At 41.5% G+C, this 23,504-nt stretch overlaps 1 protein-coding gene across 1 annotated transcript in view; it reads left to right on the plus strand.

The window, feature by feature from the left end:
* Nucleotides 1-6,965: 6,965 nt before the first annotated feature.
* Nucleotides 6,966-23,504, plus strand: part of CRYL1 (crystallin lambda 1) — a 61,190-nt gene continuing 44,651 nt past the window's right edge. The window contains exons 1-3 of the mRNA XM_075490941.1: nucleotides 6,966-7,084; nucleotides 9,700-9,807; nucleotides 21,976-22,102. Coding sequence (XP_075347056.1) covers nucleotides 7,053-7,084; nucleotides 9,700-9,807; nucleotides 21,976-22,102 — 267 coding nt within the window. The 5' untranslated portion in view covers nucleotides 6,966-7,052. The remainder of the gene's footprint in view (nucleotides 7,085-9,699; nucleotides 9,808-21,975; nucleotides 22,103-23,504) is intronic.

Below are 23,504 nucleotides of genomic sequence, written 5' to 3' on the forward strand. Positions count from 1 at the left end.
GTAGGGCTCCTCCGGCAGGCATGGCTCTTAGGCAGCAGCCCGCACCTCCAGGCAGAGACCTCACCACAGTCACCGCTCACTCTCGGGGTCCTCACCTGCACCATTTCTTCCAGTGAGCTGAGAAATCTGCTCTCAAAACTGAAAGGCTCAATAAAAAAAGTTGGTAAAGCTTCCCATCTGCCATAGTCTCTGAAACTAAATAAAAAATTAAAGGCCCTAATTTCTTAGAAAAAGATGATTCCTACTACCATTTTTACTACTTTCTCTTAGTTGGTATTTTGGAAACCCTGACAAGTGTCAGCTGATTTGCCCACAGTAAATCATTACACTCTGGGGAAAGTTTTCCATGCCTAAATGGAAAACAGAATAGAGCAGGGATCTCTGAACATGCCTACAGTATTTTTGAGAGAGAAAACATTTTACGAGACCAATTGTAACCTACCCCTACTGTCTTATGGCATAAGAAAGCTGCAAAGAGAACACACAGTGCAGAGTCAATCAGAACACCCTTTTTATGGTCAGGGTTTGTGAGCATTATGCAATGTCGGGGCTTTCTGCTGCTCACCTTCTTTCAGCCTCAAAGTCCTTTCTGAAGAGATAAGGCACAGAGGATATGAGTGAAAGGTCTTTCTACTCTGGCTCCCAACAAAAGAAATGAAGATAACATAAAGAAGTATTAAGACATTATCACTTCTTGCATTAACCTGTTCACGTTCCATGCATGAACCACTTTCACACAGAAACTTCAGACTTGAGACCTTTGGACATGAGAATCTTTATACCCGAAGTTTCTGGAATACATGTATTTTTCAGACTTAAGGTGGGAAAAATTTTCAGGTGAGTTACTTGCCACAAATGGTGAACTTCAGCATATGAAATATATATACATTTCTAGTCCCCCTTTTCTGCCTGTGAGTCTTCATATATAATTGAGCCTATGGTTTTTAGATTTTTCTGATTGCCCCCAGACACATTCATATGTACCCGAGCAGCAGGTACATTCTGTGGCAAGAGTCCTAGCTCTGCTGCCCAGCTTATCCATATCGGGGACCTGGGCATACTGGTGCCCAGCATATTCTTATGTTTCAGCCCAATTATCTAAGGCAGTGGAAAGAAGGCACCGTGATAAGAAGGCAGTGCATCCATCTTGTAAATGAAACGGTGCCTCAGCACAATTGCAATCTGACCATGTTCATATTCTCAAACTTTCTTACCCTCCAAAATTGGGTGTATACATTCAAACCAGCTATTGGAAGTGGTCCCTGGCCTGTATGGTTCCTGACCATACTGGGAATTGTTTGGGAGAATGAAGAATGATACCTAGCTGACACTATAATGGGCTATTTTAACCCCAGAGACAGTCAACTCTAGCACCTGGTCCAGCCCCTGGCAATGCTGCACGTTGCCCACACTGCTGGAGCATGCACTAGGGGCCAGGAGCTCGGGAACACTCCCTGGCCCAGCTACCTAGGCCTACCACTTCTGATGTCCTCATGACAACATGAGGGTCTCAACAGACTTTATTTATGTTTCTAAAAGCTGTGTCAATCTACAATTTTTTTTTTTCCTGGTGCTATGAAGTATAAATAGACCTTAATGCATGAAGATTTAACACAACCCCCAAAAATCTCAGTATCCTTTGTGGCAAGATGGGACCTTACTCATGGGTTGTGATTATAAGACATCTTCTAACAAGATCATGCTACAGAGAGAAACCCATATGATGTAATTGTCTTTACTGCTTTTGGCTAAATCCAGAGGGCAACCTGGAATGTGAAGCTGCCAAAAAAACCGTAGTAAATTTAGTATACAGCCCAAGCAACATTGTATGCTGTGAATTCCTGATCATTTTAAGTTGGATTAAGCCAGCATTGTCACTAGATGAAGTTGTCCCATTCTTTTCCCACCTTCTGATTTTCATTCCTGCCCCGGATCAGTCCTCTGACTGGCACTTAGATGCTTGTGCAGCTGAAGCAAACTGCATATCTGATCAGGTTTTTGTTCAGTTACCTTTCAAGACATCAAGTACCTGATCCAGTAAATTCAGTGAAAACTTATGGCAGATTAAGGAGACCACAAAGCTATACTCTTAAACAGTATGAATTTCTTTGCCTTTCAATACATGGTGTATCTGTCTTTTTGCAGTGGTGACATGGCAAATAAGGACTCAAACTGTTCCAGGACCTACTAACTCGGGCCACCATCTGCCTGTTATAAGCACTGTTAGTGTGTACCTTACCCTTGCTCTGGCAGTTTAACTGTTTGTCTGATCAGTCACTAATTGGTGTTTTTAGAAAATGGTCTGAATTGAAAAAGTAATTCTCCCGTTATAATCTTTAAAAAGTAATTTCCTAGCCTTGAATTCTAGACTGGGCAGGTGTTCAGAATTTTCTGCTGTCATGCAGAGACCCTTCAGCTAGCTCGACTGCCACAAATAGTGAAGCAGCATTTAAGTGCTCCTCTGGGAACTAATGGACCTTGTCAGCATACCTCTAAAAATTACTGAAAGGAAAGAAAATACGGAATGCGTTTAAAATTAAAGCCTTTCTAGTACTTAACCTTTCAAAATATTTTCTTTAGTTGAAAATTTAAGAGTTGACTGGTAATTGAACTTAAGGGTAACTAAATTTATTTTACAGACAATTAAAAATTAAAAAATTAAAGCCTCAGATCATGCTCTTCCTATAACCTGAAAATTCAAACTTCAACTGTTTAGTATTTTGCTGACTGGTCTATGTTACAGCCTTGATACTCTGGGCTCATTTATCTCATCAACAGGTACATATTGCATGTAACTTTCCTCTGTTATCAAGTGTATGAACAGTATGGGTGTTAGAATCTTTATATATTAGCTCATTATTTCTGTGCTGTTGAAAACACACCTCTATAGCACTTTTTAACATAAAGTTCTTCCAGTTAATGTTTCCTAACATAGAAACAGTAAGTTAAAGAAGCCTTTTGTCTCTTGTAGAAGATTTAAAAATCAATTTTATATTTGTGATCTCAGAGTTGGTGTGCATAAACATATATAAATTACGTTAAGAGAATTCAAGTTAGAAAATAAAGCTTCTAGAGCTACTCTTGATGCAATGTACAAGGATCAGAATGTTTTCAGGGTTAGGTTCTTAATGAGGAATTAATTAGGTTAAAATATTTTATAGTTATATTGAAAGTTTTTGAAAGCTATTTCAGAATAGTTCTAAAGGCAGAAAATATTCAGTATAGTTCAGCTCTAAACATCAATTTACTATATAGTCTGTATTTAGTAAAGCAAGTAAATAAATCAATTTACATACAATTTGAAAACAAACAAAATGAATGGAAGAACCTCATTATAAATAATACATATGAATAATGTATATGTTGCAGTTTGGGTTTAAAAGACATTTTCAACAGGAAAATTTTCTTGTTAACAGGTACTTTTACTATTAAAGGATATAATTCCATCTAGTTTTGCTGAATCATGTTTTTGTAGTATCTATTTTACTATTTACTTTCTGATTCCTGCAGATAGCTTCTTTAAGAATCAGCATTTTAGCAATATTGGTAGTATTTGCATCAGACCATTTGCACTGTGAAAGACCACCTAAATTAACTGCACAAACTACTAGCAATAATTAAAATTATAGTCTTAATTGTAGCATAATTTTAATATAATCACTAGTTACAATTACAGTATGCAAACCATTAGTTAGAACCCTACAGAATAGGAATAAAGTTATTAAATTAAAGCTATCATTTTAAGGCATTATGTTTTCTGAACCATTAGGATCATAGTAGCAACATGCCATAGTCCATTACCAAAGAAATGCACTTTCTGGTTGGTCTGGTGAGCAAGTAACGTATTAAACCGATCTAATACTTAACAAATGTGACCTATGCCTCTGTTTTCATCCCATGCCAAAAGCTCAGGCTAGGACACTCTGTATTTTAGAAGCATGCAATTCCTTTATTTTCTGCAAGGGGGAATTCACATCTCCTTCATATTCCACCTCCCTGTGGCTCACAGTTAATATTAGTTATTTCCCCTTGTTTATGACACAACACTTTTATACTGTCCTGCTCCTCCCCTGCAGTAAACCCACCTCCTCTCCACAGCCAGTAGCAGATTTCAGCTCCTCACGTGGGGCAGCAGAGGAGCATGCTCAATACAAGAGACTAAAAACATGGAAGAGTCAACTTTGCAGCTCCCAACACAAGCCAAATCTGCTCCTACTGCTGTTGGACTTAGAAGAAAGAATATATACGCTGGTGAGTGCATATTTGCTCCACTTGGGCCTCTCCTGCTGCCAGTACAAGCCCTACTTTTCATTCCCTAATGGAGCCCAGGACCTTTCACCATATTATTGGTTGTAGGCTTTTGATGTTTCTGGGCTTAGGGTACCTTCTGTCCTTCCCATGTGAACTGCAGAAGGGGGAGGAGAATCAATGTCCCTTATTTGTGGAGGCTGCAAATAGTGGGCCTAAAAATTCTTATGCTATTACACAAAAATGAAACTTTGCTCTTTTTTTTAAAGTCATATTTTCTTCCCTTGACTTATACTTCTGAGAACTTAATTCTTTATATTTTCCTTTCTTCTTGCAAACTTCTCTCTTTCTCCACTTCTGTTCTGTTCAGTTTGGACTCACCAGTGTGCCTGGTCATCACAAACAATGGGGAATATAATATGGCTGCTGTCATACCCTAATCAGATAACTAATGCTGAGCTATGCGGCTTTGTCACTAATATATGGATGATAATAATATAGTTCAGATTTCATTGCCACACACCACTTGTTTTGTTCACCAACAGAACTTAAGGGCCCTGTAATTGCTATTATCGCAACTGTGATTAGCTCTCAAACCCCTGTACTAACACCTCCTGGATAGTTTAACTGAACTTTTAATTCTGCTGAATCAATTTGTCTATCTGTAATGGCTCTGGTCTCTAATAGTCTGTTACTTATACCTTAAGACAACTTAAGGTATAAATACACATCTCAGGAGGTCAAAGAATATTAAAATAACTGATAAATACTTCCAAATGGGAGCAATGGTGAACTTGTTCTGAAAACCACATTTCCAAAGCCCAAGAGACATTAGTTTTATGTTCTAGAAACTTTTTTTTTTTCTTTGAAGTAAAAATTTGAGTACACAAAATAAGTATACGTTGGTTGCTTCAGTTATGCTTTGGCTAGACAAAGGTTTCTAACACATGCCAAGTCATGCCATTTTGAATTAGTCTTCAAAGGAGCAAAACTGGTACTTGCTACCATCATAGAATGATGCTTTCAACACCAGGTTATGAGCAGCAGAACTGGCATAGCCAGATATCCTCTATGCTGCTGTCTCAGTTCCTTAAATCTTCTTGTGGCCCAGTTATGGCCACTTTGCTCCACCTGCATTTCCCAGCTGCTGGCAGGTCTCAGGTTACATGGGTGGTGTTAAGGCTGGGAAGTCAAGGAGATACTAATTTGATTTTACACCTGCTGTCCACTGAGTGGTCTTCGTGACGCCTTTAGGAATTTATGCTTTTGAGATCTCTGTCTCCTTGTTGAATGTGGTTGGAATTAGCAAAGTACTAGTGAGAGGGATGGATGTGCAAAGTCATTATGTAGGTCTTTTATTATTTTTTTCTTGGAAACTAGAAGAAATTATAGCCAAATGAAGGTTCACTGAACTTTGTCAGTAACTCTGAAATGTTTATTCTGGGAACAAATGTATTAATTTTCAACTTAATTTTTTTCAGAAAGCTAGAAACACAAGAAAACTTGCAAGTATTTCTCAGCTATATTAAGAGTACAGTAATGTAATCTTTGATAACAAGTAAGCATTTAAAACGTTAACTTTTCTTTTCCAGAACATCCAGCATGATTACAGAGCAATATGCAGATGAGTAGGAACTACACAGAATTAGAAAAAATGAGTAATGCAGCATGCCAACAGGAACAGTAGATGTTGTAGAGCAGCTTAAAGAATTATGTTGATATTGTAATGTCACATTTTTGCACAGTTTAGAAAAGTTTTTGTACAAAACCCAAGGTCAGCAAATTTATATTTTTAATTCAGAATTCAAGAAAGTATTTTTAAGAACACTAAGGCCTTGCTTAATGTGAAAAAAGTATGGAATTAGTTTCAAATTTGAACCTTACTTTGGAATTCATTTGTGCCCGTCAAGAAATGGAGAGCAAGGGAGTTTGATGTATTCTAGTACTGTCTCTGGCCAAGGTGTGATGGGCCCTTTGTGTCTTCAAAGGTGGCTGTGAATCCCAAGGCCCAGACTCTCACAGGTGTTTCAGTTTCATTGGGAGCTTGCCTGGGGGCACCTGAACACCTTTGACTATGCGCCCATAGGGGTCTACCCTTTTTACTGGTAGGGTAAAACCTTGGCCTTTACCCAAACCTTGGTCTTGTCCTACCCCAAAGTGGGTACGTCAGGCAGGCCTCTGTCCCAGGAAAGGCCACCCTCCTGCTCCTTGGCCTGCAGGTGACCACCCTCGCCTACTACCTCTTGGTGCAGCCTGAGGGTGAACATGCAGGGCCTGCCTTTCCACGGGGGCCGAAACAGCGCTGCCAGCACATCCAGTTCATGGGGAGGACTGTGCTGATACTGTGAGAGAAGGCGTCGTGGCTGTGCCCCCCTCCCCCTCCCCCCCCCCGGCCCGCAGAGGACCACCCGCAGGGAAGGAGGCGAGCTGGGACTCGGCCCAGGTGAGAGCCGCCGGTAGGTGAGGGGAAACGGGGAGACCTCTCCGTGTCCGTGCAGGTGTGGGGGAGGGGACTGGGAGCCCGTGGGCAACGGGGCCCGTCCTGGCCGGCCGCTCGCCGCGCCGCCTCTGGGCGGGCTCTTTCCCGTCGGGGAAGCGAAGGCCTTCGGGCGGCTCGAGGAGCGGCTGTTGAGGGGCGCGGCGCGGAGCCAATCGGAGCGCTCGTAGCAGGAGCCAATAGGGGCGGCCGTGACAGGGCGGGAGCCGTGGGGAGCGGGGCGGGCGCACATTAAGGGGGGAGGTGGCGCGAGCGGCGTGGTGGTGGTTCCCTATCGCGCATCTCCCGATCTTGGGTCCCTGGAGGCATGGAGCCCTCGCAGGTTGCGATCATCGGCAGGTAAAGTTTCTCCTCTCCCGCGGGTAGGTGCCGTGCCCCGGGGAGGAAGTGCCAGCTCGGCTCAGCTCCTGGGGTCTCTGGGAGCGGATGGCCGGGGACGTGCGAAGAGGCTCGGGCGCCGTCCCGGCGAGGTCCGGCCTGCGGGGAGGTGGGTCTGCTGCCTCGGGTGTCCCTGCGGGGAGGTGGGTCTGCTGCCTTAGCTGTCCCTGCCGTGGCAGGCGTCGGGTGCCGCAGCGAGGTGCTAACTCCGGGCAGTTGGTGGGTTTCGGCGTGTGGAGTCCGCGTTGAGGAGAGCAGGGCTGGGGCAGGGGAGCGGTGCGAGGGAAGTCTGCCCAGCCGCGGGGTCGTGCTGTGGCTGGAGTTCAGGAGCCTGGCGGATAGTGCATCTTAGAAAGAGCGTCACTTAAGCTTTGCTCAAGTCCCTGACAGCTCTGTGCTACTTTAAAAAAAAACCGATCCAAAACAAACAAACGTCTGCAGCATCTCCACTCAAAATAAGTCATCGTTTAGGTCTGAAAGACTGCTGCCCTTTTTCATTGCAATGTTTTGTGTGTAAGTGCAAGAGGAGTGGAGAAATCTGAGCGCACCTTTGAGATCCTGTTTGTCAACTATGTCAAGAAACTCCTAGGTTTCTCTCTGGCACTCCTGCAGTAATGCTTTCTTGCTGCAAGATACAGCAGTATTTTGGACTTGTGTAGGCATGCATGGTTTCATCCTCTTCTTGAGCTAAAACTGAAGTTCCTTATTTGAACAATAATCTGGTGGGGAGAGAAAAAACCTGCCAGTTAGCAGCCTACTCACTGCTGTAACTTTGCGCTAAAAGCATGGGCTGTAGCAAACTTTTATCAGTGAGACTGCTTGAGGTCTCGGACACGTGTCTTCTGTGCCATCATGTGACAGTGACAAAGCCGGCTCGTACCAGTGGCGCTCGGGGAGCTTTTATTCACCGTAGGTCTGCGAAGGGTCAGGAGAGCTGGACCTATTTGGTACGCTCTGTAGTGCAAAAGAAAAACAAACCCCACAATCCTAAAAACCTGTATTGAAATAAAAGAGAAAAAAAAATGTTTTTGGTCAAACACTGATTTAAGGAAATTTAATTTAAAAGTGCAATTTGAAAGAGGTGGTGCTAACTTATAAAGATACTGGTAGCTCAAATATGCTTGTTTAAGTGATCCAAATGCTTTTATTTTAGAGATACTTGTTACCCAGGAGGCTACAGTAGCTAACAAACCTTGACCCATACCTTACCTTTTCCGTAAGTGTGCTTGTTCTGTAGTTTTCCACAGAACTTCTGAGGTCTGGGCTTACTACAATGAAGTTGTGTGTGTGTGTTTTGTTTTGAGTGAGAACTTACTGTCCACTTAACAACACTAAATGCAAAGTTTCACTTTTTTTTTTTTGTCCCAGTTATTTCCACTGATTCCTGCTGTATCCTGAAACTTCCTGGTTTGTTCCTTTTTTTTTATATTTAAACCAAAGGCTGAACATGTTCCTGTTTTCTCTTTCCTCTTTTCTCATCTGCCCTACTGCTTTATTTCTGACTTTTGCTCTCCTTTTAATCCTTTATTGATGCCCTCGTGGCCTGGCGTTTTCCAGCTGCCAGAGGTTGCTTAAGTTTAATGCTAAAACTACAGTGATCTTGGAAATGACAGGAAATGCATATAATTATCACACCCCCCTCCCCCCCCCCCCCCCACCCCCCATGTAATAGTCATGGCTATGGAGTTCTGCTCTTGTCTTTGTTAAGGAGATATTTTTTTTTTAATGATCTCGGGTTATTTAAGCTTACCACACTGTTCCTCTGTGCTTCTGTTTGAAGAGCTGATGCCTGCTATAAATTTAATCAAGTTAAAACCTGCATTACCTTAAGAGACGGGATAAAATTGTCAGTTACTGCAAGTTTCCCCTATGTATTTCTCAGTAATGTGATTTCACCAAAAGGTGTAGGCAGACTGTTCCTGCATGCATCCAGCACGGTAGGGTGCTTCATTTAAAAATAAGGGTAGTGCTAGAGGTTGATAGGTGGAAAAGCAGCATCAAACCCATAGTTGTTGGTTTTGGTTGGCTTTTTTTTTTTTTTTTTCCTTTTCACATACTTACGGTAAATTCCTGAATTGTAGAGGACCCGTGACTTTGGTAGCTGGGCCTTAGGTTTTCTGATCATCTCTGAAGCAGGATCCTGAATTCTTGGACTAATGGGCTAGTGTCTGTCTTTAGACTATGAACTGAACATATGAGTAAAAAAAAAAAAAAAAAAATCTCTTGAATGTAATTCCATGCACCAACTCCAGGTTAAGATTGCAGCTGACAAAACTGTTGGTACTTGAGTCCAGTGACCAAGTAGTGGTTCCTACTGTTTTGAATTCTGTTGTCCTTTTTCTGTTTTGTCTCTTTGTTCCTCATTCTTTCTTCCAGCTCTCAGAGGAACTTAAACACAACTAGCAAAGAATATTTCTCTGTTAGAGAGAGATTTGTTTCTTACCAATATGTAACTGATCTTTTAATCAAATATTGAAGAGTCCAAGCTCTGTTTTCCATCTTGTGATGCTTGTCAGACTGCCTTCCCTAAAATAAATGCTTCTTTATTAACTGGCTGATACTTATTTTCTTTTCAGTGGACTTATTGGTCGCAGCTGGGCCATGGTGTTTGCTGCTGGAGGCTTCAAAGTGAAACTTTATGATATTGCACAACAACAGCTAACAAGTGCACTGGAAAACATTCGGTAGGTCACCTGACTTGAAAGGTTTGGGATCGTAATGAAACTGTGGGATTTCTGTTATTATGAATGAACAGCCAGATCTCTATTTAAGGGAACATAGGTTTTAAGGTTGGAAGAAGGCTTTAACTTAGAAGTACAGGTCCTGTTAAGATCAGAAGAACTGTGCTCCCAAGTGACACTTCTGAAGAGCACTTTAATTCTTAAGTAATGATTTAAGAGCTTAAGTTTAGATCCAAATTCTTGAAATGATGTTTACCATGATTAGGTTATCTATAAGCTAAGCTTAAAATGAACATAAGAGGTTTTGCATAGAAAGACAACAAAGACTTTCAAAATGGAAGTAGGTTAATATGGATTGCTGAGGAGCCCTGCTACAATTATTAGTATTTTATAACTCGTATTTTTTAAATCCTTAAACTCATATTTTTTGAGTCCTAGAAGAACAGATTGCTAGTTCCACTAACGATGCAACTACTGCTCAGTTATAGTAGAGGCTGGGAGGCATCTTTAGAAGGAGCAAACTTGAGAGCATGAACACAAGAACAATCATACTGGTTCAGACCAACAATTCTCCTTTACTCTGTTGCCCTGTGGCACTACGGCTAAAGCCACGTGCTTTTGGTACATGACAGAGCTACAAGTTCAAGTCCTGCCTGTCTGCTCTCCTCCCCCAACCTTCAGTGCCTAGAAGTTGCTTATGTATTCAGTAACGCTAACTAGATTTCTTTCAAGTGTTTCTCTAACCTTCCCTTGAACCTGTGTAAATCCTTTTGCGGCCTCCTTGCCAAAGGTCTTTGTGTTCTGCAGGTTTACTGCTCACTGTGTGAAGAGCTATTCCCTTTTGTTTGTTTTCAACCTGGCTCCTCAGTTGCTTTGTTTGGCCCCTAGTTCTTAGTTAGAACGGACAGTGGCTGGTTGGTTCTCTTCACACTCTTCTTGCTGGACCTGAAATATAGCTTTTTATATGCCTTTGAGAGAGAGGGCGTTTATAGAGTGGTTCTGTGCACAATCTTATGTTGCTGTATCAGCATTTAATTCTAAAGTTCAGGTTGCTTCATGATCAGCATCAAGCTAAATGCATCCGCTCCTCCCTTCATGATGCCTTGCAGTGAAATGTGTCAGGTGGTATGGGGAGTAAGCTGCACCTGAAAAAAGGGTTGTGGTGTGTTGCATCCCGATTGCTTTCTGTAACAAGGCTTACAGCAGGGAGGAGTGACTTCAGGAGCCCCTTGTAGGTCAGTTTAGTTGTTGGAGTTTAGAAGTTAAACAGTATATGATATCTAGTGAGATTTGCTAAAAAAGGCTTGATAACGAAAGAGGGGGGGGGGAAATCTATCTGCTACAATCTTTTTTTTTTCTTTCCCCAAACCTCTCTTTCCAGGTAAGTGTTAGTCAGACTGAACATCTCTGTTGCTACACCTAGATGACAGACACTTTTGTTTTTTGCAGAATTGCTGTCATAGCGGGAGCCATGATGAGATTCTGGATTATTGTGGAGGGGACAGTTTTGCAGTCTACGTTACTAAAGACAGCACTCGCCCCTAACTTTTTCTTTTCCTAATAGCAAAATGAGGATGTTAGCCTTCCAAGGCTTTTGGCTTGGAAAAGCGAAGCATAAAATGTCATGTGTAGTAGGGTAGAGTGCTATTTGGGTGTGTCTGTACTGTCCTCTTCCTGTGCATGCTGTCCTGTAGGAGTTCAAGGGAGGCTTTGCCTTTTACATAAGGTGTTCTTAGCTCAACTTATAATTAACTTGGGTAGCTCAGCTATTGTAACATCCTAGTTAAAAAGCCTAGTTTCAGGACAACGTAGTTTTTGTGACAAGAACACAAGCTATGCAGTTTCTTCAACCAGTATTTTAATGATTGTATCTATCAAAATACAGTCAAACTTGAACTCCTTTGCACTGATTTCATAGCACGCAACCTGCAGTAAATCCCTTTGAGTTACTGATACGATACTTGTGTAAGAGCTGGAGCTGGAGTAGGTAACAAGGGCTTGCAGGAGAGGGCAACTGACAAAGCCAGTTGGTGGCTACTTCTCTGGCCTTGCTGGGATTTGTTTTCCTTTTTCTCTCTGAATAGCTAGTACTTTTAGGGAATTCTTTAGGCTTAGGGTTTTTGTGGGGTTTTTTTGTTGTTTTAGTATTGAAAAGTATTTGTTCCACTCTAGTCTGCAGTCCATGAACTTTTAGTGTATGGAGGTACTCTACATATTAAGGAGAAACTGGAGTGTACAGAGGACTGTTTGTAGTTTCCCTTTTCTAAACAAAAGTGGGATTTGAGTAGTAAACAACATTCATTTCTAAAAGGAGATGATACTCCTTTGACAGAAATGATACTTAAGTATGAACTATTTTATGTGAGAGACTTTTAGTACATAGACTTGTAACTTGTTCTGAATTTATATAAAAGGCATCTCAGGGTTCATTAACCTAATGAATTCAATGCTCACACAACAGTAGGTGGGCAGCAGGGGTGTGTAGTCCTGCAAGAGGACTGGAATGAGTCTGGGGTGGACCTACAGTCATCCTGAGAGCTGGCATGTATCTGTATGGAAAATCTGAAATGTACTCTGTAAATCTGTTCAAAACACTTGGTTATGGGTTAAAAGAAAAAAAAAAAGATTAAAAGGTGGAATTTGGATCTACTGAAACAAGTGGAAATACATACCATGTTGCCACAATATCAGTAGACCAGATACAGAAAGAAAAGGAGAGTGTGTTTACTAAGGCCTAACATGGTGTGATGGATTTACTACTTCTCTACCTGTTGCCAGACACGTGGCAGTCAGTGCCCTGACACACAAAACGACCACGCATTGGATTGAACTGGGTGTACCAGTGGCATTATTAACCAGTGTCTGCTCTAGTGGAACAACCTTTTCTTCTGCTGAAGTAACAAACTAATGAACAGCTTTATGCCATGCGTGACCTACTGAATACGTGCTGTAGTAACCTGCCTTGGAAAATGTAACTTTTCATATCCAGTATGCTTTCTTCTGAGTCAGTGTGATTCTGGTTTGAATACAAGATTGATAAACTTTAAAATAATGGGAATTAGAAAAACAAGTAGTACCCTGTTCCTGAAAGTAATCCTAAAACAGGTGATGCAGAAATGCTTTAGTGCATGCCTCCCCCCCCCGCCCCCCCCCCCCCGGAAACGTTTATGATTCTTGTAATATGTAAACTTTTTTCCAATAGTTACTGTGCTACTGTTCTAAACATAATTATGCTACTGATAAAGACTGACTAATTACAGTGGAAATGCTGTATTTTTCCCCTGTGAAAGTGGTTCGTGTTTTATATAGAACAGTTTTTGCACGTATAATGAAAGACTATTGCAAGGGGAAAAAGTTTAGTTGACTCTGAAAAAGACACTAAAACTTATATATTTGTGCATGCATTGTGTGATTTCTTTCTAGAAGTAGATGCCAGTTAACTATGGTATTTACTTAGATACAAAACTGTATCTCCTCCAGGACACGGAAGCAGGTAGCTGTTTTATATATTTAAAAAAAGTTGTATGCGTAAAGGCTATAGCTAACTTCAGAAAAAAATATTAGGTCATCTCAGGAAGTAGTCTGTGCTAAAATATAAAGATAAGATTATTTTTAAAACTACATTATTATGTTCAACTGCACTAAACAGTAAACTTATACTAGAAGCTCTTTTTTCTATCTTCTGATCCTTCCTTTCCTCTCATAACCCAAGTAGAAAAATTTTCTGGGACAGATTGAAGTTGACTATGTGAAGTGGTAGTTGTATCTAGGGATATGAGCACATAAAATTACTATTGCTACTTTTACTACATAGATGCAAGTGAAATGCAATAGTAGTATCAAAACATGGAAATATTTGGTTGGAAGGGAAGCAACTCTGACCCTCTCTTTATTTAATAATAGGGACCCTCTCCCTTAAATTTAAATTAATTTAAATTTAATTAATTAAAATGAAAATAAATTATTAGTGAATTCTGTTCTTCCAGAATGGACTTCTACAGAATTCTGCCTTCTGAAAACTGATATATGGTGCTAAGGTTGCATGGTACTGAATCTAAACTCAAAAGTGAGGCTATTCAGTGATAATTACTTGTATGTCAGCTTTATCCCACTATAGGTTGCTCTTCTGCATGGTTCAAAGGTGTTAGACCTTTAAAGAGTTGGAGCCAGGCAGTCTTGAGATCAGAATATCACAATTCCTCTCTTCATTAAGTGTTAATTTAACCATAAATTTTATTGGACTTGGATATCTAGTAAAGTGTAGATTGCACTAAGCAGCCTTAACTTTTTCCATGCTGTAGGAGCACAATTGCTATGAAAAATGAACAAGATGCAGGGGCTAGAAAAAAGTAGCATTTCCTCGCCCACCCCTGGCCATGTGGAGAGAAGTCCTTTAAGAGTTCTATAGTGTTGTGAATGGGGATCTGGAACTTGTAATGAAGTGCCTGATGTATGGCAGGTTGCAAGGCCAAGGAAGTAAACCATATCTATGCTTATGACTTTGTTATAGCCAAAGTTTTGAAAGACACTTCCTCCATAACTCAAGCTCATCATCTTTCTCGTTCCAGGAGGAGACTAGTCTCTAGAAAATACATTTGTACGTTACTTCTTGCTGTCTGGTGCCCTCTTACCCTTTGTTTGTATAAAAAGGGGAACAGCTTACTGGATTGGTTTTGTAGCATGAGGAGTACACTGATATAGGCTTTGCTCTCTTTTCCTAGCTCATGGCATGTTCCATGGCTGTGTTGTTAGATACTTTTCCCAAGCTGGCTTCCTTTTCCAGTCTCTGGTCTGTATTGCTATATTGTATTGACACTGTATTTGTATCAAGGGCAAAATGCATCTTGGCTTAGGTCTTCCTTGATAGTTTTATATATCTCCTTTGAGGGGACACCTTCTAAGTAGACAATTCTTGTCAAAGTATATTTTTGATCTTGAGTGCCTGACACTGGCACATCAAGCTTGTGCTAAATCATAGGCTTGATTCTACCTTTCAGTTTTATCCACCCCCCACCTCCTGCCCAAAAAGTGTGATTAACGAGCTAGGGAAAATTGCTTCATTTGCAGAACTAACTAGAGAATGTGTTAATAGGCTTTGGAAGGGGATAGATTCCATCTTCCCAAAGGTTCTGCCTGGTCATTCTGTAGTCGAAAACACCTCCAAAGGGAAATGTTGTCTTCTCGCCTCATTCCTATGTGGCAGCCAGTCCCCTGGGCAGCTAGAATACATGATTTAAATAAGACTGCTTTTTGCAATTACAAAGGCTGTGTTTTGAAAATGGTTATGGTGTTGACATTTGCCTGGTATGCAGAAGTAACAGGTTGTCCAAAAAGCTGGTGAGATCTCCATCCCTGAAGGCTTTCAAGGCTTGGCTACACCAAACCAAGGCTAACCTCATCTAGTGTTAGCAATAGTTCTGCTGCAGGTGCAAGTTGGACAGGAGAATTTCTGGGGCCCCTTTCAGCCAGTGTATCCATGACTGTGTGGGAGACCCAGGTTTCAGGCTGGGTCTGCATAGTCAGGAGCAGGGATGTGAACTGTGGGTCTCTCTTAGGTAGGCCAACTTTGGTTTTGGTGAGAATTTCCTTCTTAGAATTGTAGAATTGTTTAGGCTGGAAAAGACCTTTAAGATCATCAAGTCCAACCGTTAACCTAGCACTGCCAAGTCCACCACTAAACCATGTCCCTAAGCACCACATCTACGTGTCTTCTAAATACCTTCAGGGATGGTGGCTCAACCACTTCCCTTGGGCAGCCTGTTCCACTCTTGAACCTAAACTTAAAACAAACACACAGAATATTAAGAACCATAGAAAATGCTTCCTAGCAGGAAGATTTGCAAGGATAAACTTGTCGGTTCTGATGCCAAAAGAATCTTGACAAACCTAACAAGTGAACTTATTTAGCTTGCTAGATCTGGAGACAGCGTTGGATTTGATCATCTAAGAGTAAGATGTGACTTGTAATGAGTTGTAGACCCTGCTCAGACTCGGCAATATTGGCGACTCTGCGTTTACTGTGGAAAAACATAACGACTGTAACTGCATTTTCCTGTTAAATCTTTGCTCTCATTGCAGCATCCAGTTTGTGTAATGCCAGTACGGACATCCTGAGAGTGCCATGGCTGGAAAACAGTTTGTGTGTGTGTGATAACTTTCAGAGATCTCGGAACTTTGACTGGCTTTTGTGCATCACCATGTTCTTATGCTGTGTCCTGGCTCCTCTGTAGTCCTTTGCTTTGTGCCTCTTCAAAAATGTGTCAAAGACAGATGTGTAACTGTCCCTCTTTAATATACTGCCATTGCTATGGATGAAGTGCATTTGACACTGCTGGATCTCTCTTATCTGGACAGAAACATACATACATTTGTGGTCCAGCTTGTACTGCTGTTTCAAGAAGATGTAATGTGTAATAACTTTTCCATGGTAGTGTGTTGTGTGCTTACCTTTAGCCTGGGGAAAACAGGAAGAGGGAAGGTGTTTGCTAATGCCTTCATATGGCCAATTATAACTCAGTATTAGCTGCTTACTATTTGACTGTTGCATGTGTGGACAGTGAGCTGGTCCCAGTGTCAGGGGCTTTCAGTTGCCTACTTGGTCTGTTGTGTCTCAGGGTAGGTATATGGGGCTGGTGATGGTTTGGTTTTTTGTGGGTTTTTTTTGCCGTGCCAACTACCCTCTCGTTTATCAGACAGCACTAGATAGCAGTCTGGTGCCATGACTGGTTAATGGTCCTAGTCTTTGGGCAACGGTGGATGGCTGAACTTGTGAAGAATGATATTGGTGTTGTCTTCTCTTCTTCTCTCCCTTCTCCTTGCTGGTTTGGGCAGTAAGTTTGTGATTAAGTGGTCTTTAACCTTGCAAGTATTTGCTTGTTGCAACAATGTGTGCTGAATAGTATGACTGCCCAATAGTAGCTGTGGATAAAGGTGAGGCAATGGGGTGTGAACAAGATGGGTTAAGTATTAGCATCACTTGCAAGGTCCTTCTATAGAAACTTTTAGAATAGAATTTGTAACCATGAGCATCCCAGGCAGTTTATGTGATCAGGAGCGTTATTATAGGTTGGGTGCCTTATCTTCAAGCAATACAGGCTCAGTTCCCAGAGTAGTGTTGACATGGGCAGTCAGGTACAACAGTAAAACTCTGGAGGTAGACAAAGTGTGGGCTCTAAAAGGAAGTAGTATTTTCTTATGGATGTGAATTCTTCATTCTTCAAAGACCTTACAGGTATTAGTCAAACTCTTCAAACTCTGCACATCATACAGTTGCAAAGCGAAGTCCTGTGGTGTGTTCTATGGACATGGCTGCAATGACCTCAGTCTGTGGGCATCCTCAGGGATGATCACCGTGAAGACTAGGCTGCTTTGAATAAAAAGTCATCCAGTAGAGGTCAGTGGTGCACTGCTATATGTACAAACCCGCCTGGTTTGTGCCTTAATGTCTGATCAATACCTGGGGAAGCTACCTTCCTTTGCTGCAAAACTGTGGGCAATCTAGTACCCCAGGGGAATATAAAGAGGGTTTAGCGTTTGGAAGACTTAAAATTAATTTGTGGAACAAACCAGCCAGAATGTCAATAAATATTTGGGGGAGGGGGGGAGGGAATTTTCCTGGGAGGGAAGGCCAGAATTCAAGTAATGCATAGATTGTATTTCCTATTTGATGCTTTAAATAACTATACTAAGTTAAATAAATGGCTAGCATGAAGATTCATGATGTTAACAGGAAGATTTTTTTGTTTAGGAGGAAACATCAGTCCAGCCTTAAGTTCCAAAGTATGAACACAGTAGTTTTGCAGGTTAATTAAGAAATGGTCTTCTTGGTGCAGTATAGTGTGTAATGGCTTACAACAGAGAAGCAGAAAAGATAGGATGGTCATCACTGACAGAGAAGTAAAGGTATGCAACAGGAGACAGGTGCTGCAAACTTATGGAAAAACTTGTGGAAGAAAATTAAAAGTCAGATCTATTAGCCCATCACTCTAGCCTTTTTGAATCCCTCAGTTACCAGTCATGGAGTGGAGTTTCAGAGGACCAGGGAGGATGGGACTAGTGTTATATTGCACAGAAAGTGAACAGGAACTTCACCTTCTTCAAATAAAGAAATGATTCTGTTGTGGTCTCTTTGAACTTAAATTTTGGTTTTGTTTTTTAAAAGCAATATACAGCCTATGAGCAAGAGGAGGATGCTGGATTTAGGCAAGTGCACCTGGGAAATAAACTTCTGATGAATGAATAGTTAAGACCTTTTGAATTGGAGGAAATGGCCTCAAGTTGTGCTAGGGGAGGTTTAGATTGGATATGAGGAAAAATTTCTTCATTGAAAGGCTTACCAAGCATTGGAACAGGCTGCCCAAGGAAGTGGTTGAGCCACCATCCCTGGAGGTATTTAAAAGACATGTAGATGTGGTGCTTAGGGACATGGTTTAGTGGTGGACTTGGCAGTGCTAGGTTAATGGTTGGGCTCGATGATCTTAACGGTCTTTTCCAACCTAAATGATCCTATGATTCTATGATTGGTTCCTTACCATCTCACCTCACAAAGTGTGAAGGAGTCAGAAGTTTGGATACTCTAGTTTGGGTGCACCAGTTTCTTTACAGATGAAGGACTGGCACTTTTAGTATGCTGGAAGCCTTAAGTCTTGGATGGAACTCCTGCCTAGCAAGCTGTGGTATACCCTAGCAGCTTGGAAAATGGAGCTGAAGCTTCCTGTTTCCTATTCTTTACCACACAGATTGCTCAGAGGCAGAAGTGTGTGCTTTCCAGCTGTCCATTTGCTGTGTTGTTAAGAAACCAAATGGGGAACTCATCCAGAAACTTGATGGATTTCCTGCTTATTTCTGTGATGCTGCCTGGAGGGGCGTGTGTTTGAGCACTCTTTTTTTCTTTCTTCCCTTTTTTTTCCCTTTCTTTTCTTGAAGTGCTTTTAAACAAAACTTACCAGAAAAGAATTTCTGACTAGTTTAGTGCTGGGTAGGAAACGCATTGGGTCTGGGTTTTTGACCCTAAATCCATATTTGAGAAAGGAGGCAGAAAGCTATTAATGCAACTCTTTTCATCAGTTTTGGATTGTGTAAACTGGTAGGAATACTAATTTTGGTGTCAAATCTAAGGGACTCCAGGGAAGCAAACAGCACAGACCTGAGCAGTGTCTAAAAAGGATATGACTTGGCTTCGTTTTCCAGCTAAGAATGAATTGAACCTTTTCAAAGCTCTTGTCCAGTATAAAAAGAATGCAATGCCTAGCTGTTTACCCAGGCTGCTCTGCCTAAGAGTCAAAAATCATTGTCCATGATCAGCTCTGACAAAAATGAAGAGGAAGTGTTAGAACTTGAAGTACAGAAATTATTATCTGAAGTTAATTGCTGAAGCAGTTCATTGAAGAGGAGAAAGCTAATGCTCATAGGAGTTAGCGCTGTGTGTGCACATGCGTGTGGATTTTTGTTGTTGGTTTTGTTCTTCCCAATTCAAAATATGGGTGCATATTCTGGTTTAGAAGGTGCACTGTCACCTTTACCAGCTTCAAATGGAGCCTCTGTTGACACCTTGCCTACTCCCAAGTTACTGGAAATCCTTTGATATCATGTACAAAGTCCACGGTGATCTGAAGATATTTGTTTCTTCTGACTGTTGTGCTGAAGCAGGAACAGAACTGCTCTATGTGTTTTTTGGCGTTTTTTGGTTAAGTGGCTACTGAGTGCTCCTTACCTTGATTTTTAGTGGGGTTGCTCCCAGGTTAAGGTATTGCTGCTCTGGGTTGGTATCAGAAAGATGTATTAGGAACCTGTTTTGTTTGCTGGGAAACAAATGTTCTTTCTTCCACTACTTTGAGTGGAAGCAAGGACATCAAAGTAACTTGCAGAGCAGCAGATGTTTATGACCTCTTAATAAAGCCACGATAAAAGTGGTAGAGCCTATATTTGCTCTATTTTCTTAGACACAACACAACTACATGGATGCTGAAGTAAAATTCTGATTCTTTGGAAGTTAATGTAGATTTAGTGACCTAGTTCAAGCTAAAGATCTGAGGACCAAGTGAATCTGCTGAGGTTTGACTTGCTTCTGTATAGTTAAGTAGGAACTGGATTGTCTTTTAAATAAATCCATGCAAACTTTCGTCTTTGCCTTCAGAATACTGTGGTCTAAATGTCTCATTCTGAGCTATTTTCTTTGGGGAGAAATGGGTACTTCCATCATAAGACAAGATGGACTGCATACATGGATGCCTAAAAAAAATAAATCAGACAAATGCCCCTGAAACACTTAGTTCTCCCTTCTCTAAAAGAGAGCTGAAGATGGTTGTCTCAGATGTGTATGTTGACAGGGTAGGTGAGGTGAATCCCACACATTTTGTTTAGGAAATCTGGAGGAGGAGGAGGCTTAATATTTTTATTTGATCTATGGCCTCAATACTTGTTGACAGGAACGAGCTCTAAATAAAAGGATGGTTTGACAAAGTGAGAGTGCATTATCACACATTGCTCAGCACACAGCCTGGAAAGAGTGGAGAGAGGAAAAGATAGAGGCAATGATCTACATGCCTCTCTCTTTTCAATTAATTTAAAATGCTGCTTGAAAAATGTAGGCGACTCCTTCTGCCACTTCATAAAGCAACTGAGAGCTGAGGTCCAGTTGCTGCCGATCTGGTTTGTTTAGGATTGCTGGTGTAAAGGTGGGTGCAGTGGTGTCACTGACAGGGGGTGAGGAAACGCTGCTGCAGCGTGTAAGTGCTGGAGCTGGACTGGAGAAGCGGTTTGGGGCTGACATCCCTGTCTAGTGGCTGGCTGCCTGCCCTGCTTCGCAAGGACTAAGGGTGGTGTCTGTCTCTGGCTGCTGTAGATTGTGGCAAATATATGGGGTCCCATCTCCTTCTGAGGTTTCTAGGTACAAAAATAAATCCAGTGTTACTGTCTGGATACATGGAGGGGCTTGGGCAGGAGTATTAAGGACTGAGGTGTGGCTGGGAGTGGAGATAATCTGGGCCTGTATAAATAAGTTCTGCCCATTTAACATGTACTGTCCTGTAAAGCCTCTGATGAAGACTGTCATGTGTGCCACAGTCACTTAGGAAACACATGATGGATCACTGGTTATTTCTATATGCAGTTATACGATTTGTGAAGTACAAAAATACACTAACTTTTTCCAGGCTGTACCGCTTCTCTGTTTGCTACAGCTTTTCCACCTTCCAACTGGGTGCCAAGTGCAATTTATTTATCATGTAAAAAGGCATCCAAAAAGAAGCCAAAGCTTCAGAACTAGGTTGGTAGGGAGAAGAAAGGATTCCCCACTTCCCCCCCCCCCCCCCCCCCCCCCCCCGCTAATCATTAGCTCAATTTCCTCCTCTTTTCAGGATGAGCATTTTTTGCTGAATAATAACCAAAGGCTCAGAGGAGTCCTGGCTTGAGGTAACTGGCAGATTTAACTGTGATAATGGCTGCATTAAATAGCTTTAGGTTGATCATGATCAGATAGTTTAATCCCACTTAATTTCTGTGGAAATTGTTCCTCTAAGTGACTTTTAACAGTTTTGAAAATGGCTTGCTTGCTCTGGACTTTCAAGGGTTTCAAACCGTAGGGACTTTTTCTGGGAAGGTGGCATGCCCAGCCCCAGCAATGGTGTGTACTTGAACATTAATTTCAAGCTCTGGCCACTCAATTTACTAACTACTTGAATTTTCTGACACTTGCTCTGTAGTCATTACCTATGTAGGGGTATGGGTTTTTTAGGAAGGACTCCTGGCTGTATGGAATGTGTTATTTGTTTCTATACAGTTAAACAGTGTTCCTGCAGTGAGGTTTCATAACAAAAGAGCTGCTGTTTGTAAAACTAGATGAAGTATATTAAAGGGACCTCTCTTCCCATTAAATATGAGTATAAAAACTCTTGCTGATCCTGCACCAGTGAAAACAGGTTTGAGTTGGTGACAAGCTTGCATCTTGGAGTAGATCTTAGAGCTGTCCATGCTTGAAGAGAAGAAAACTCTTGTTGTAAGATGGAGGGAGCAAAGAAATGACTGAAACTAACCTTTATATTTTTTTAGTATAAATATATGCAGTGGCATGGCAAGTAGCATAATACTACTGTGTTGTTATGAAGCTTTTTACAAAATTAATGGTGGCTTAACAATGATAAAGTACTTAAATTTGTATGTTGTTTCTGTTAGCAAACAAATGAAAGAGCTGGAGGAGTCGGGATTCTTGAAAGGAGCTTTGAGTGCGGAGCAGCAGTTGGCTCTTGTTAGCATCTGTACAGACCTGAAGGCAGCAGTAGAGGGTGCTACTTTCATTCAGGTAAGCAAAGATTTGACAACTCCTAGCAAACAACTTAGAAAGATGATCAAGAGCTGTGCTGTGCAGTTGATGGGCAATGGAGAGTCCAACATCCTGACCATGTAAGGATGGGTGTGCTTGTAAAAATTAAAGTGCTTTCTAGCCTAGTATCTTGACATGGGAGATGATGCCTCTTTGCAGGATTTCCCTACTCAAGAGTCTTTGCAGGTTTCTTTTGGGTTATGTTGGAAGAGGCTGGTGGCTGGCTAAGCCAAGAGAGAATCGCTGACCTCCATGTGTAACAAAGACTGTACATACTAGAAAGATGAATGTGGGGGGATGGGGGACAGGAGATTCTTGGGGAGAGATTATCTCTTAGGGAACACCACACATTCTAATGCTGGGACTAAAACGTGTTTCTTCTTCTCCAGGTACCTCGGGAAGGCAGGGAGTATGGCTATGCCCAGGAGTGACTTCTATTCTGACTGTGGGGGAGCACTGTAGCCAAAAGCAGCTATCTGACAGAGTGTTAGAGTATTAAAAACAGGGTTGATGTATAGGGCTGGAATCTGTGCTGCTAAGTAAAATTGGGAAGGGGAACAAACTGTATTACTGAACCTGATAGTCTGTGGCTGCTTAACTATTAGTATGCTCACTGGCATGGGCATAGTTCAGGGAACAGGTGAATGAGGGACCATTTCTGGGATAAAGTATGAATGAGTTTGCATTGGACTTGGCACCTTCTACCCTACATGGTCCCCCAGTATTATTCCAGTGTTGTACCATTAACTGTCCGTACATGTATGTGTGCTGCACCTAAGAGTTTACAATGTATACTGTTTCAGGCTGTAAATCCCACAGTCTGTTTGGCTGCAACACATCCCTAATAATAAATTGAATTAAAAGGGGACAGATTTCCAGACCTTTTCTTCCTCCCAAGTTGGTGAGGTAGAGGGGAAGAGAATGGGGAGGCAGAGCAAAGCCTCACACAGGAGTCAAAGTGTGAATGCTCTATAGATTTTTACAGTAGTATACTATTTTGTGTTCACTTCCTTTTCTCCAGATCATGAAACTTTATACTGTTACCCCATTATCTTACTCCTTCATCAGTTACAAGCTCAGAGCTTGTCAGTTCATATTGTTGTTTTCACATATGTATCACCTACCTGTACTGAGTTTAATCTGCAAATTTATTGTCTAGTCATTCAATCCTGTAAAGTGCTTCCACAAATGTTTGTGGTTGTGATGATGATGATGACAACTGACTTAATTTTATGAGCTAACTTTCAGGTCATTTATGAATGGATATAACAAAAGGCACAGATATCTGCGAAACAGCACTGGTCAGCATCTTCCACTGAGTAAGAACTGACTGTTCTTCCTACCATCTGCTTACTATCTCTTTACCAGTTACTGTGCCTTA

Source organism: Mycteria americana, chromosome 1 (assembly GCF_035582795.1).
Source record: "Mycteria americana isolate JAX WOST 10 ecotype Jacksonville Zoo and Gardens chromosome 1, USCA_MyAme_1.0, whole genome shotgun sequence".
Taxonomy (NCBI): Eukaryota; Metazoa; Chordata; class Aves; order Ciconiiformes; family Ciconiidae; genus Mycteria; species Mycteria americana.